Source organism: Neolamprologus brichardi, chromosome 20 (assembly GCF_056152115.1).
Source record: "Neolamprologus brichardi isolate AB-2024 chromosome 20, ASM5615211v1, whole genome shotgun sequence".
In the NCBI taxonomy this organism is placed as follows: domain Eukaryota; kingdom Metazoa; phylum Chordata; class Actinopteri; order Cichliformes; family Cichlidae; genus Neolamprologus; species Neolamprologus brichardi.
The window spans coordinates 35,351,288-35,364,503 of NC_142123.1; the positions used below are offsets into that span (position 1 = coordinate 35,351,288).

Genomic DNA, 13,216 nt, shown 5'->3' on the forward strand with positions numbered 1-13,216 from the left:
AGATCACCAACAGAGAGCCAATCAGCTCCACGGCAGTGAAGCCAAAGGAAAAGACAGCTCTTACTTTATAAACCTGCCTTTTAAAACTCTCATCATGTAAAATTATTCTCTAATAAAAACTGTTTTAGCTTATCTGCGCAGCTTTGTAGGACTCGGGTCCAAAAGTTTCTCAAAAGCACGAAGGACTAGAGCTCAGAAAGGATGAAAGAGATTTTATTAAATGATTGTTAAAACTGAAAATGAATAAAACATCTCCCAGCCAGCACACTGATGAATAACCCTCGAGGACAACCTTGTCTTTGTTGAAGCTGAATTATTTCTGACAAAGCATCAGATCAGAGAAGAAGTATCTGACTGCACTGCTCATATCCACCACAGCTTCAGTGGGAGGAGGTGTGTATCTTACCTTATGATGACATACATGACGAGGAAGTTTCCCACCAGACCAATGACGCACACGATCATGTAGACGACCACGATGGTGACCTTCACCCCCATTGGCAGGTAGTCGGTGTCATTTTGAGGGTAACTGAAGTTGTTCAGAAAATACGATAAATTGTACGGCTGCAGCGCGAAGTCTTCAGGGTAGTCCATGTTTAGCTGAGATCAAAGAAATGTTTACGCTCACTGTAAAGGAAAAAAGAAATGTGGTTAAACACTGTAACATACAGAAATGTGACGGAGCATTTTTACAAGCTCTCACTTCTTAAGTTTACTCAAAAACACCAAAACAGTCGTTAAAATGTGTTTGCCGGTCAAAGGTTTGTAGTTACTGATTTATAAAATCAATAGATTAATCGCCCCATTTTAATTTGATTTGATTTCGAAGTGGGGTGACACGTGTGGTTGGAAAAAGGCATTGATTGGCCATTTCAACCAGTCGTGTACACTAAAAGTGTATTGTTCCTCCGCCCACTCTGTCGAGGATGCAGCAGGTGGTGCCAAGGATCCCAGAGAACAGGCGTCTGCGTCACCAAATAAATGCACGTTTTTACGCAGGAATCTAGTGGATCTATCAACATACTGCCTGCTGCAAAACCATCGCTGGCCTGGATTCTGGTCTCAGTGGAGATTAAAGGTAAGAAATACTTTCCAACTTTAAGTCAGCGTTTTGTTTGTTATGGAGCAAAAAGATTTCAAACTGAGCTTCGTCATTTTATTTCACTTTAATGTTTTGCTCTATCCGTTGATAGACGTGAAAATAAACGTTTATTTTCAGCAGTAATAACAGCCGTTTACGTCAATCGGAGGTCTGAGTGGTGTCCAAAGACGATGTGGGCTTCATAGATAATTGGTAAACTTTCTGGAGGAAACCTGGTCTTGTTAGGAGAGACGGCATCCATCCCACATTTCTAGGAATATGGACAAATTTATTAAACCCCCCAAAATATGGCTATCCAGAGTTGGGACCAGGAAGCACAATCATATGACCCCCTATGAGCAAGCACTTTGACGACAGTGGGAAGGAAAAACTCCCTTTTAACAGGAAGAAACCTCCGGCAGAACCAGGCTCAGGGAGGGGTGGGGCCATCTGCTGCGAGCCGGGTGAGAGAACATGACGGCACTGAAATGTGAGAAAGGGCATGGCAGTAAGGCAAAGATGAACCAGAGGGCGGAGACATCGATCTTTCTGGATCAGTGCAGTGGCAACAATTTCACTGGATGGCCAGGAAGCGTTCACGATGTCTTCTCGGGCACTTCTCTGCAGCTGATAATTGGCGTCTGTCTTGTGTCAGTGACGGATTTAATGCGACATGACCATCAATATATCAATATATATATATATATATATATATATATATATATATATATATATATATATCAATATATATATATCAAATCCATCAATCAAAAATTGGATTTGATGCGCTTTCGCCTGCAGTGTGAACGTAGCCTTAGTGTTAGCAGACCTCTCTGCATTGAATCATATCTGTTATTAACCTCTGTCTCTCTTCCACAGCATGTCTTTATCCTGTCTTCCTTCTCCCCAACCAATCACAGCAGATGGCCCTGCCCCTCCCTGAACCTGGTTCTGTCGGAGGTTTCTTCCTGTTAAAAGGGAGTTTTTCCTTCCCACTGTCGCCAAAGTGCTGCTCATAGGGGGTCATATGATTGTTGGGTTTTCTCTGTATGTATTATTGTACGATCTACTGTACAATATAAAGCGCCTTGAGGCGACTGTTGTTGTGATTTGGCGCTGTATAAATAAGGCTATGTCCTCACGTACACGGTATTTTTGAAAACGGAGATTTTCCGTTTTAATTTTTTAAAATCCTGTCCACATGTAAACGCTAAAAATGAAATGTTGGCCAATCAGAAGTCTAGAAGCCTGGCAGGGAAACACTAAACAGGGTTTTGTATCCTCACAAAACATTAAGTACATTAAGTGTTTTTCTGGAAAGGCAGATAATTTTGTGTTACTTCTCAGGTGCCTTCATCATTTCAAACGTTAATAACTTAAGACAGATTTTGGACTCACAACTTAGGAATGAACAAAGTGCAAACAGCATGCATAAATGTAAACTTTAAAAAAAGTTAATTTATTCAAAAACGACGGGGTTTGGGTTGTGTCTGTGTTGAAAGCTCACTGACGCCTCTGTCTGTGTCTGATGACAGTAAGTGTGTAAAAACTGCAGACAGTCAGATTAACAGCAACAGTATTTTGTCTCTATCCACCATTGTAGAAATCTCATGTAAACAATAACGTGGCGCACAGCGTGGCGTCAAAAACGGCGCACACCTTTGAGGTTGCGTGAATAAATCTCTGTTTTCCTCGTCCACACGTAAATCTCAGTTTTCAGTGATGGAAACGCCGTTTACGTGTGGACGAAAGGTGCAAACAGAAAAATCTGTGTTTTCAAAAATACTTGTGAGCGTAGCCTGAAGCTGAACTGAAATGAAAACGCACACAGAGGACACAAGATTCTGTATACATGTAGGATGCAGGAAGGAGGAGCTGAAGCAGATAATCACAAGAAAAACAAAAACAGAAATGACAGAAACCAACAAATCTAAAGCACACAGGTCCTGAAAATCCAACAGAGCTGTGTGCTGTGGAGGTAACAGGAAGGACCGCAGGACGCCACCAGACACATCCTGGACTCAGAAGGCCTCATCGTCTGCTCTGACACACACATATAGAGGGAGCTGGGATGTGTGTGTGGGGCAGTGTCCACCATGATAAAGCAACACATGTGTTAACACGTCCACCGTGGCGTTACTGTACAGGCTTGATCCCAGGCTGCTTCACCGCAACACGCCGGCATGCAGTTGCAGCAGCTATACATCACACTGCCGCCATAAAGCGGCGCCTGCCTCTGCATACTCATGAATATTCATCGAATCCCAGCAGCACCAACTCGCCGCGGCTCCCCGAGGGTCCTGCCAGGCTTCATATACGGGCCTCCGTCTGCAGAGCGTGTGTGCCATAGCTGTGATTAATAAGCAGTTAAAGTTGAAGTCCGCACTGTGTCCATGTAAGGCTGCGATGCCACACTGGGTGGGCCGCTCTGAGCCACAAACAGCACGAGCGAGCACATCGAGGAGCTGTAATGACAGGAACGAGGAACACATCCATGCATGTGGTACTATTTAAAACAGGAAATGTTCCAGGAGCTAACTGGTGGAGATGTGGGTGGTGGTCCGGTTCCATCAACAAGCCGAGCTCCACGGGACGGAGAATCGAGGAGTGGCGGTTCAGTCTTAGGCTGCTCCAGACTGCAGGCCAGATCTCTTTGGGCAGGATACTAAGCCTGAGTTGATTTCAGATGCAGATCAAATGTTAGATAAAACAGCACAAACTGCTTTGACTGCTTAGGTAAAGCAGAAATATACGTCCATGTACCATTAGCTAACATTAGCTTCAGTTTACAGCGAATGATGAGAAGGTCACTGCACCTTTAAATCTTGATTCCTTTCAGTCTACGTTTAGTGCATAAGTGTTTTTTCATGCCTCTGTGTGTTTATTTGGAGAAAGTGAGGCCAGAGACTGAATATGACGGGAAAGCTCGAAGAAGGACGGGTGGATTGTGAACATGTAAACAGACAGAAGAGGGCAGCTTCCTCTAAATCTCAGAGGAAACAGGTAACACAAACAGCTGTTAATACGTCCAAACAGGTGAGGCAAACTGAGGAGGAAGAGGAGACGCAACCCTGCAGAACACACAAAGAGCTGTGGTCCTTCAGCAATGAGCCCGCACGTGTGCAGCTGCAGATCTGCTGCTTTCCTTTAAAGGTCTGCAGGAGCGTGCTCGCGCAGATGTACAGCTGCACGCAGAGACGGCAGGTCTACGGCTGCTGAGCAGGTCCGACTGCAAACACACCGTTCGGTTACTGTTTGGATCCGAGCGATGATTCGTTACTCCACACATCTCTGCACCGCCGTGTGCTAAACATGCTTCATCTTCTTCAGCATTAAAGCCTCAGCTCATCCCATCCAGCAGAGGCACAGATAACACTGAACAACAGCTTCTCTGAATTCAGAGGAGTGATCCAAACGCTCCGAGGAGCTTAAAAGTTTTGCCCGTCTCCAGTTCAGGAATATCTTGTTGTGCACCTCTGGACAGTTTCCGATTTTTTCAGACCTCTCAGAGGATTTACTGTAGTCCGTGTGCTCGTCCCTCTGTGGTGTGCTGGGATCAGTTTTCATGTTCAGAAAGTGGGCGAAAAGGTTTCCTGCACACGCTTCGTGCTGTTGCAGGAAAACACCTGATGGGATTTGTGGCTTCAGGTTCCAGAGGGGATCCTTTACCTAACATTTAGTTTAAGATGTAAAATCTCAGCGTTCAGACTGACATGGAGAGCTCTGCCATCTCATGTAACCATGGTGATGCAGTCATGTGGTCCACAGGCTGAGCTTGGTCTGTGTTCAGTCACTGAACGCTGCATTAAGTTTGTGGTTAATCTCAGACGTGGCTGCTTTAACTGCACAGGACCAGGACCTGAGTTTATGTCCATGTGAGGATTTTCATTCTAAAAAGCTTTAAAAGAAAACCAGCAGGACTGCTTTGAGTTTCTTAATCCAGTCTTTAAGTTATGACGTATGAATCCTGCTTCCGGGTCCAAACTATCCATCCATCCATTTCCTTCCACTTATCCGGGGCCGGGTCACAGGGGCAGCAGCCCAAGAAGCCCAGACCTCCCTCTCCCCAGCCACCTCCTCCAGCTTATCCGAGGGAATGCCAAGGTGTTCCTTGGTCTACCGTTCCAGGGTTACCGGGGCCCCGCCCTGGAGCCAGGCCTGGGAAGGGTGCCCGAGGGCGAGGTCTGGTGGCTGGGCCTTAGTCCATGGGGCCCGGCCGGGCACAGCCCGAAAAACAGACACGGGCCCATCCTCCTGCAGGCCCACAACCTGCAGGAGGCACCGTAGGGGTCGGGCGCAATGTGAGTCGGGCGGCGGCCAGGAGTGGGTCCAAACTGCTCTGCGTTTATTAAGGCTGTTGTGTTTTTAACATGTTTTAATGTTTTGTAAGTTGTTCTATTTAATCTCCACAAGCCCCTAAAAACAGTCAGTGATTACTGTCGGCCTCTCTCAGTTTTTATTACCACTGTTTCTATTTTTATTACCAAAAAGCTCAGTTTTTAAGACCTTCCACTGTAACTACACATCGTTATACAGCAGCTAGCCCAACTTCAGTAACCCCACAAACGTCACTGCAGTTTAGTTTCCGCTCTTCATTTATGTTGGAAGTGATAACAGAGCTGTACGTTTGAATTGTTTCAGAAACCTCTCAGTCAGAACATGCTATATCATGTTTAGGTGGAAGCTAGCGAGCTAACTTCCTGCTAACTTCCTGCTAACTTCTAACTCTGTTAAATGTAATAAATCATGTTTTCATGGATGTTAAACTTAATTGTTACACCTGGTAAAGCAGCAACGCTGATCATTTTATTAAAGAATGATGCCGTGTTCGTTTGACTTTGGGACCTGAAGCGGAATTTGGACCCAGACGTGGTTAATGACGTCAGACTTAAAGACCGGATACGTTTCATCCCAGAGAGTCCCAGATTTAAGCCCTGTTGGGACTCCTCTCTTTGGGACGTGGATCAAGCTGCGCCTCATCACATGAGCCAAGGTGTGAAAACAGGTGTTGGTCACTATCAGCAGAGGTTTCAGGTGAACCCATTGTGATGGCTTGCCTCACCCTATCATGTGACCTAATGAGGTCAGCTGACACAAGATGTGAGGGGGTTTGAGGCACCTGGGAAGGATTACATATGGCAGACAGCTGGTGTCGTAAGCCCCGCCCTCTGTCCAGTCACTGGAGTACCATGACCTGGATGATCGGGAACCTAAACGTCGTTGATTCAAAGCATTTATTTATTGAACTACCTTTCACTGAACGCCAAACTTTAGTCCAAACAGACGTCAAAGTTCAGCTTTATGAAACTGATGCGAGAGCAGACTGACTGCTTTAAGATGAAAATAGGACTTTTACTTTGAAAATCAATGTTTACAGAGCTCGTTTCCTTCAGGATTTCTCTCTTAAACAGCTGCAACGAGTTCGTGCATGCCTTCCTCAGGTCTGAACACGATGCTAGCTAACATTACTGCCGCCATCGTTTTATTTCTCTTGTTTCATCAAATGCAGCCGCTCTCTGCGCAGGATCGACTGACACGACTAAACTGAAGTCACTTCCTGTTTTTAACCTTGACTGATTACTGCAGGTACTTTCAGTTTTTTGACTGGTTTTGTTTTTAATTTTCTAGAAATGGGGTCTCAAAGTCAGGCGGTGACCCCCTAATGGGCCCTGCAGGTACTGCAGGAGGGCACTGTGATGACCACGTGACCATGTGTGTTCTCTGTGACAGGCTGGACTGAACATGAGCACGTGAAGAGCAGAAAGGCGGAAGTTTGGAAGGACCGGTCCAAAGTTCGGGACTGCAGCTGCGCAGAAACCCGCCCTGCTTCAGCGCACGCACGTGGACGAGCCGAGCACCCAAATGCAGCACCGGGACAGGCCCGTCACGGGTCCGAGTGTACCTTAACGCGCGACACACCGGGCGCGCGTGCACGCACGCATACACCTTAGAACCACTGCGTCGCGCACGCGCGGTGTTCGCTGACATACACACAAAAGAAAGACGGACACGCGCATCACGCACATGTCGGCGAGTACACGGATGACTGCAGCAGGCTGCGCGCACTCACCTCCAAGTTGTTGTTCGTCGATGCGCGATCACGGCTGCGGTCCTCCGAGCTGAGTCCGAGCTCCGGCAGCGCGAACACTCCGAACCGAACCTCCAGAACCTCCAGGATCCACGCGGATCCACGCGAACTGTAGCGGGACAAAGAGCCGAGACAGAAGCTTCACCTCCAGCATCCGCGGCACCAACAGAAGGAGGAGGAGGAGAGGAGGAGGGGTCTGAGAGATGAAGATACTGCCTCTCTCTCTGTGATCGATCAGGGTGTGATTACCCCCCCCCCCCAACACAGACACACAAACAGACACATACACACGGATTTCTGTTGCACATTTGAAGCACCAGTAAAATCTGTGTGTGTGTCTGTGTGTGAGTGTGAGTGTGTGTGTCTGTCCGTGTGTGTTTGAGTGTGTCTGCGTGAGTGTGTGTGTCTGTCTGTGTGTGTGTGAGTGTATCTGTATGTGTGTCTGTGTGTGTGTGAGTGTGTCTGCGTGAGTGTGTGAGTGTGTGAGTGTGTCTGTATGTGTCTGTGAGTGAGTGTGTGTGTGTGTCTGTATGTGTGCGCGTGTGTGTGAGTGTGTCTGTGAGTGAGTGTGTGTGTGTGTGTGTGTGTCTGTATGTGTGCGCGTGTGTGTGAGTGTGTCTGTGAGTGAGTGTGTGTGTGTGTGTCTGTGTGTGTGCGCGTGTGTGTGAGTGTGTCTGTGAGTGAGTGTGCGTGTGTGTCTGTATGTGTGTGTGTGAGTGTGTCTGTGAGTGAGTGTGTGTGTGTGTGTGTGAGTGTGTCTGTGAGTGAGTGTGTGTGTGTGTGTCTGTATGTGTGCGCGTGTGTGTGAGTGTGTCTGTGAGTGAGTGTGTGTGTGTGTGTGTGTGTGTCTGTGAGTGAGTGTGTGTGTGTGTGTGTGTGTGTCTGTGTTTGTGTGTCTGTGTGTGTTTGTCTGTGTGTGTGTGTGTGTGTCTGTATGTGTGCGCGTGTGTGTGAGTGTGTCTGTGAGTGAGTGTGTGTCTGTGTGTGTGTCTGTGTGTGTGTGTCTGTGTGTGTTTGTCTGTGTGTGTGTGTCTGTGTGTGTGTCTGTGTGTGTTTGTCTGTGTGTGTATGTGTGTGTCTGTATGTGTGTGTGTGAGTGTGTCTGTGAGTGAGTGTGTGTCTGTGTGTGTGTCTGTGTGTGTGTGTCTGTGTGTGTTTGTCTGTGTGTGTGTGTCTGTGTGTGTGTCTGTGTGTGTTTGTCTGTGTGTGTGTGTGTGTGTGTCTGTATGTGTGCGCGTGTGTGTGTGTGTGTCTGTGAGTGAGTGTGTGTGTGTGTCTGTATGTGTACGCGTGAGTGTGTCTGTGTGTGTTTGTCTGTGTGTGTGTGTGTGTGTGTGTGTCTGTGTGTGTGTGTCTGTGTGTGTTTGTCTGTGTGTGTGTGTCTGTGTCCTGAGCTCGTGGTTTCCTCCTCCTGTCTGACTGTGAGGGATTCTTCTTCCTCACATGGCTGCAGATTAAAACTAAACGTTCACATGAAGCCAGTTATCGAATTGCTAAATTAACCCAGCGTTTAATCTGCATGAAGGGGCGGGGCTCTGAACACGGGGCCTTCATGTGATTTTTCTTCCACAGGAAATGAGCCCTGAGTGTCACCCACTCCAAAGGCACAGTGTGATTAAAATCTATAGAGGTAGAAGATAAAAGACGAAATGCATCATTGTTGTAAAAAGCATGAGAAGCTACACTACAGTTTGTGTCTGAGCGCGCTCAGTGCTGCTGTTTGTCTCTAAGGCGACCGACGCACATTTCGTTTATTTATTCCACACATGGTTGAACAGTGTTTCATTTCCTTCATACAAATCCTCCTTCCCACATCAGAGGCTTTAAACTGGATCCATGAAGCCAGATGATGGAGGCGTGGGAATCAGAGCAGAGGGAATGAATGTGATTGGCTGAACAGGTATCCAGGTGTATCCTGTGTTTGAAGCAGTGTGACAGACTCCGCAGCAGAGCTGAGGAGAACAACGTTTAGACAGGAGAGGCTCATTAACACACGGATATTACCGTGAGCGTGCAGCGCACAGCCCCCGCCTCATTCAGCTGCATGTCTGAAACATCCCCCCCCAGCAGAGAATCTCCTGGAAACAGGTTGCAATAGAGGAATCAGTGAACTCCAGACCAGTGAAACTTCTCTCAGCTGCAAACTCGCTTCTGTTTAAGAGATTGACAGCAAAGATTAAACACAAAAACACAAAGTTTATATGAGGCAGTGTAGGTCTCCTGTTGGTTAACGTGGTTTCTGTCTTCTGCTGAGATTTCTAGTTCTTGGTTTTTGGTTCCCATGTTCTCTGTTTCAAAGGCAGTGATGTCTCAGGGTGAGTCTGTGTCTTTGCATGTGTGTCGTGTTTCCTGTTTTACTTTGAAGGTTCGTGTCTTATGTCAGTGTATTCTGTTTTGCTTCCTCCCTGTCTCATCATGTTCAGTTAGGTTCAGTTGTGTCTCCCCCTGTTTATATTTACTGTGTGTTGTCCTTTGCTCTTCGTCATGCCCCGTGTCACCCCTCCTCTCGGTCTCCTCACGCTTCCAGGTTTTCAGGTCCGTGTTTGGTTTTAGGTTCTGTTCGCTCCACGCCAGTCATTTCCTGTTTTGTTCGTATGTCACAACTGTAAATAAAAGCTCAGTCTCAGCTAAGTCGGTGCCTGCACTTGGGTCCTTTCATCTGTTCACCAGTATAGGGACTAACGCCTTATTAAGTAATGCATTACAGTAACTACATTATTATTGTGGTAATGAGCACGGTAACTAGTTATTATGCCAAAATCAGGAACGCGTTAATCGTTACTGGGATTTAGATAGGCTCGCGCTAAACAACTGCAGCATGTTTGATCAGCTGTTGTTAGAATTTATTTAATATTAGTTTCTAGTATCAGCTGATGTTTGCTGGAGCCACAGCTGTAAAGCTGCTGGTCATGATGTCGGTTTGGATATGTGGTGAGAGGGAAACATGAAGATGAAACCAGGAGATGTCCTTACTGAACCATCAGAGCTGTGATGGAGAAACAGGTTTACCTTTTAGGTGACATGGATGAGTTGAAGTTATGAACTGTTTCTGAGAGACAAATAACACCAGGATCCTTTTCTAAGTAGCTGACAGCTGGTAACTGTGCAGGGGCGGGTCTAGCAAAGTGTTGCCAGGGGGCAGGTAGGGCATTAACAGGGAGAGGGGGGCACAAAGAAATACTTTCTTATTCTAATTTAAAATGTCTCGCTTTAAAAAATAATTATCTGAATCTTACAACAAACGATTGATAGATTGATGCATATATACCATCAGAACAGTGTACATCACTGTCACAACAGCGTTTGTTTTCATTCAAAGGCTTTATGGTTTTTCCTATAATGGCGGCCGGTCAGTCAAAACGCCCGGGACGATTTTCTGTCCCAGTCCAGCCCTGCATGCAGCTCATCTGCAGTCTGCTGTTACCTACATCTTCCTATTCAGAAGGCAGAATTTCAGAGTTCTGAGTACAATCAAAGCACCACGACTGCAGTTTTTGTGTTGGATGTAAAAAGTGCACATGACGCTGTGACGTAGGCTAGAATCATGGCGGCGGTCAATGACGGTCCAGGCGTGGGATTTCTCTCGTGGAAATATGAACATTATCTTTTCCTTTCTGTTGGTAGGAGGCACAGAACACATGTGGAAAGTAAGCAAGCTAGAAGACTGTCAGTCTGGCTGGTATCCAGCTATGGAAGCAACACATTAACAAGAGAATTCTGAGTTAAACCAAAGTTACTTTCCCCAGTAACTAGTTACTCTGAAAGTAACGAGTAACTTGAAGTAACTGAGTTACTTTTGATAGAACTAGTAATGTAACTAAGTTACTACTTTAAAGTAACTTACCCAGCACTGCTCTTCACACTTCTGCCGTCGCAGCCTTGACAGTGTGATGGAGACCAAGGTGCCATTACCTCGTTTGCGTTGTTAGTAATTGATTAATAAGTATAATAAAGAAAACACACATTAGTTCTTATCAATTCTTTATTAGGTTTATTTGATGTAGGATTAAATTGACAGCTTGTAAAGGTAGTGATGTGACGTTCTGCATCGAGGCTTCGAAGCTTGTGTCGAGTGATGGAGGGGGCGTTTCCGCAATGCGCGTATCGAGGCTTGCTTCATTTATGGGAGGAGCTGAAAATGATGACGTCCGAAGCCTCGCTGCCCGGCTGTACCACGTGACTGGTTCAGGAAGTGGTTCGAACTTTGCCGCCAGCTATGACAGTGACATAAACCCCTCAGACTTCATTCAAAAATGTAGGTGTTTGATGGAGAGTTGTGGTTAGTGAGAGTTTGGAGACAGTTTGGAGGTTTATGAGAGAAAGTCAGGAGAGAATGGAGCCAGCTAAGAAGAGGAGGATGTCCTCCCCTGTGTGGGAACATTTTGATTTTATTCCTCCCAACAAGGTCTGTAAATTTCTACAGAAGATGTATTTTCATAATACTGATGGTGCAATACAATTTATGTTAAGCTGTCTGTACTTTTGTACAAGGTGACGTGTTTGCTATGTGCCAGGGAGCTGGGATATAACAACACCTCATCCATGCTTAGGCACTACAGAGCTTTGCATGAGAATAAGGGAACACCGATTGTGGAGCAAGACCAGGTGAGCCATCAAATGATAATATAGCATGCAGTAATGTTACTAAATGATATAACAATATTCCATCCATCCATCTTCATCCGCTTCATCCGGGGCCGGGTCACGGGGGCAGCAGCCTAAGCAGAGAGGCCCAGACTTCCCTCTCCCCAGCCACCTCCTCCAGCTCATCTGGGGGAACACCAAGGCGTTCCCAGGCCAGCCGAGAGATATAATCTCTCCAGCGTGTCCTGGGTCTGCCCCGGGGCCTCCTCCCAGTGGGACATGCCTGGAACACCTCACCCAGGAGGCGCCCAGGGGGCATCCTTACCAGATGCCCAAACCACCTCAGCTGGCTCCTTTCGATGTGGAGCAGCAGCGGCTCTACTCTGAGCCCCTCCCGGATGGCCGAACTTCTCACCCTATCTCTAAGGGAGATGCCAGCCACCCTTCGGAGGAAGCTCATTTCCGCCGCTTGTATCCGCGATCTCGTCCTTTCGGTCACTACCCACAGCTCGTGGCCATAGGTGAGGGTAGGGACATAGATCGACCGGTAAATTGAGAGCTTCGCTTTTACACTCAGCTCCCTCTTCACCACGACGGACCGGTGCAGCGTCTGCATTACTGCAGCCGCAGCCCCAATCCGTCTGTCGATCTCCGGCTCCCTTCTCCCATCACTCGCGATATAACAATATTATACAATGCAATAAGTGACGTGTGTGATATTTATATTTGTGCTTTGTTTTTGTTGTCTTTCCTCAGGAGAACAATCTCAAATAGATGAAGACCTGGTTAGCATGGTGATTGAGGACTCCCAGCCATTTAGCATTGTGGAGGACAAAGGATGTAAAAGATTTGTTAAATCGTTAAATCCTAGCTATGTTCTCCCCACTAAAAAGGTCATAAAAGCAGTGAAACTTTAGTTTTTACAGAATAAAATGTGAACAGGACTGAGGCCTCTGTGTGTAGCTGTCCACACCTCAACGTTACAAAAGCACAACCACTGTCCACACCCCAACCACACCTCACCTCACAGTAAATGATCATTTCCATTTTAAGCATTTCCAAATAATCATTTTCCATACTGCCAGTATAAATATACACAGTATACTGCCATCACTACAATATACATGTTTTACACACTCCTTGTGTTGTTGACGTTTACAGGCTGTGTGCAAAAGGCCACACTCTTCAAATTCATGCCAACTAATATTTTTACGTCCAGTAGGTGTCCTACTAGAGCAAATGAAGCTTCAAGAAGCTTTGTGCTGGGGTGAACCAATTGGATGAAAAGCTTCAGTGCTTCATGAAGCTTCATCTGCCCATCACTATGTAAAGGTGAAGAGACAAGGGGACTGGCCATCCTACCTGTGTCAGAGAAGAGCCGAAGTTAGAGCTGCTTACGTTTAATCATTTGTCGGTAACCTAAACATATGTGAAAAGAGAATTTGTGAAAGTACTCACCAGTC

The 13,216-nt window shown here is 46.4% G+C and overlaps 1 protein-coding gene across 1 annotated transcript in view; it reads right to left on the reverse strand.

The window, feature by feature from the left end:
- Positions 1-7,334, reverse strand: part of oprl1 (opiate receptor-like 1) — a 55,226-nt gene extending 47,892 nt beyond the window's left edge. Inside the window, exons 1-2 of the mRNA XM_006807411.3 lie at positions 7,152-7,334; positions 407-627 (exon numbers count right to left, since the gene is read on the reverse strand). Coding sequence (XP_006807474.1) covers positions 407-594 — 188 coding nt within the window. The 5' untranslated portion in view covers positions 595-627; positions 7,152-7,334. The remainder of the gene's footprint in view (positions 1-406; positions 628-7,151) is intronic.
- Positions 7,335-13,216: the final 5,882 nt, after the last annotated feature.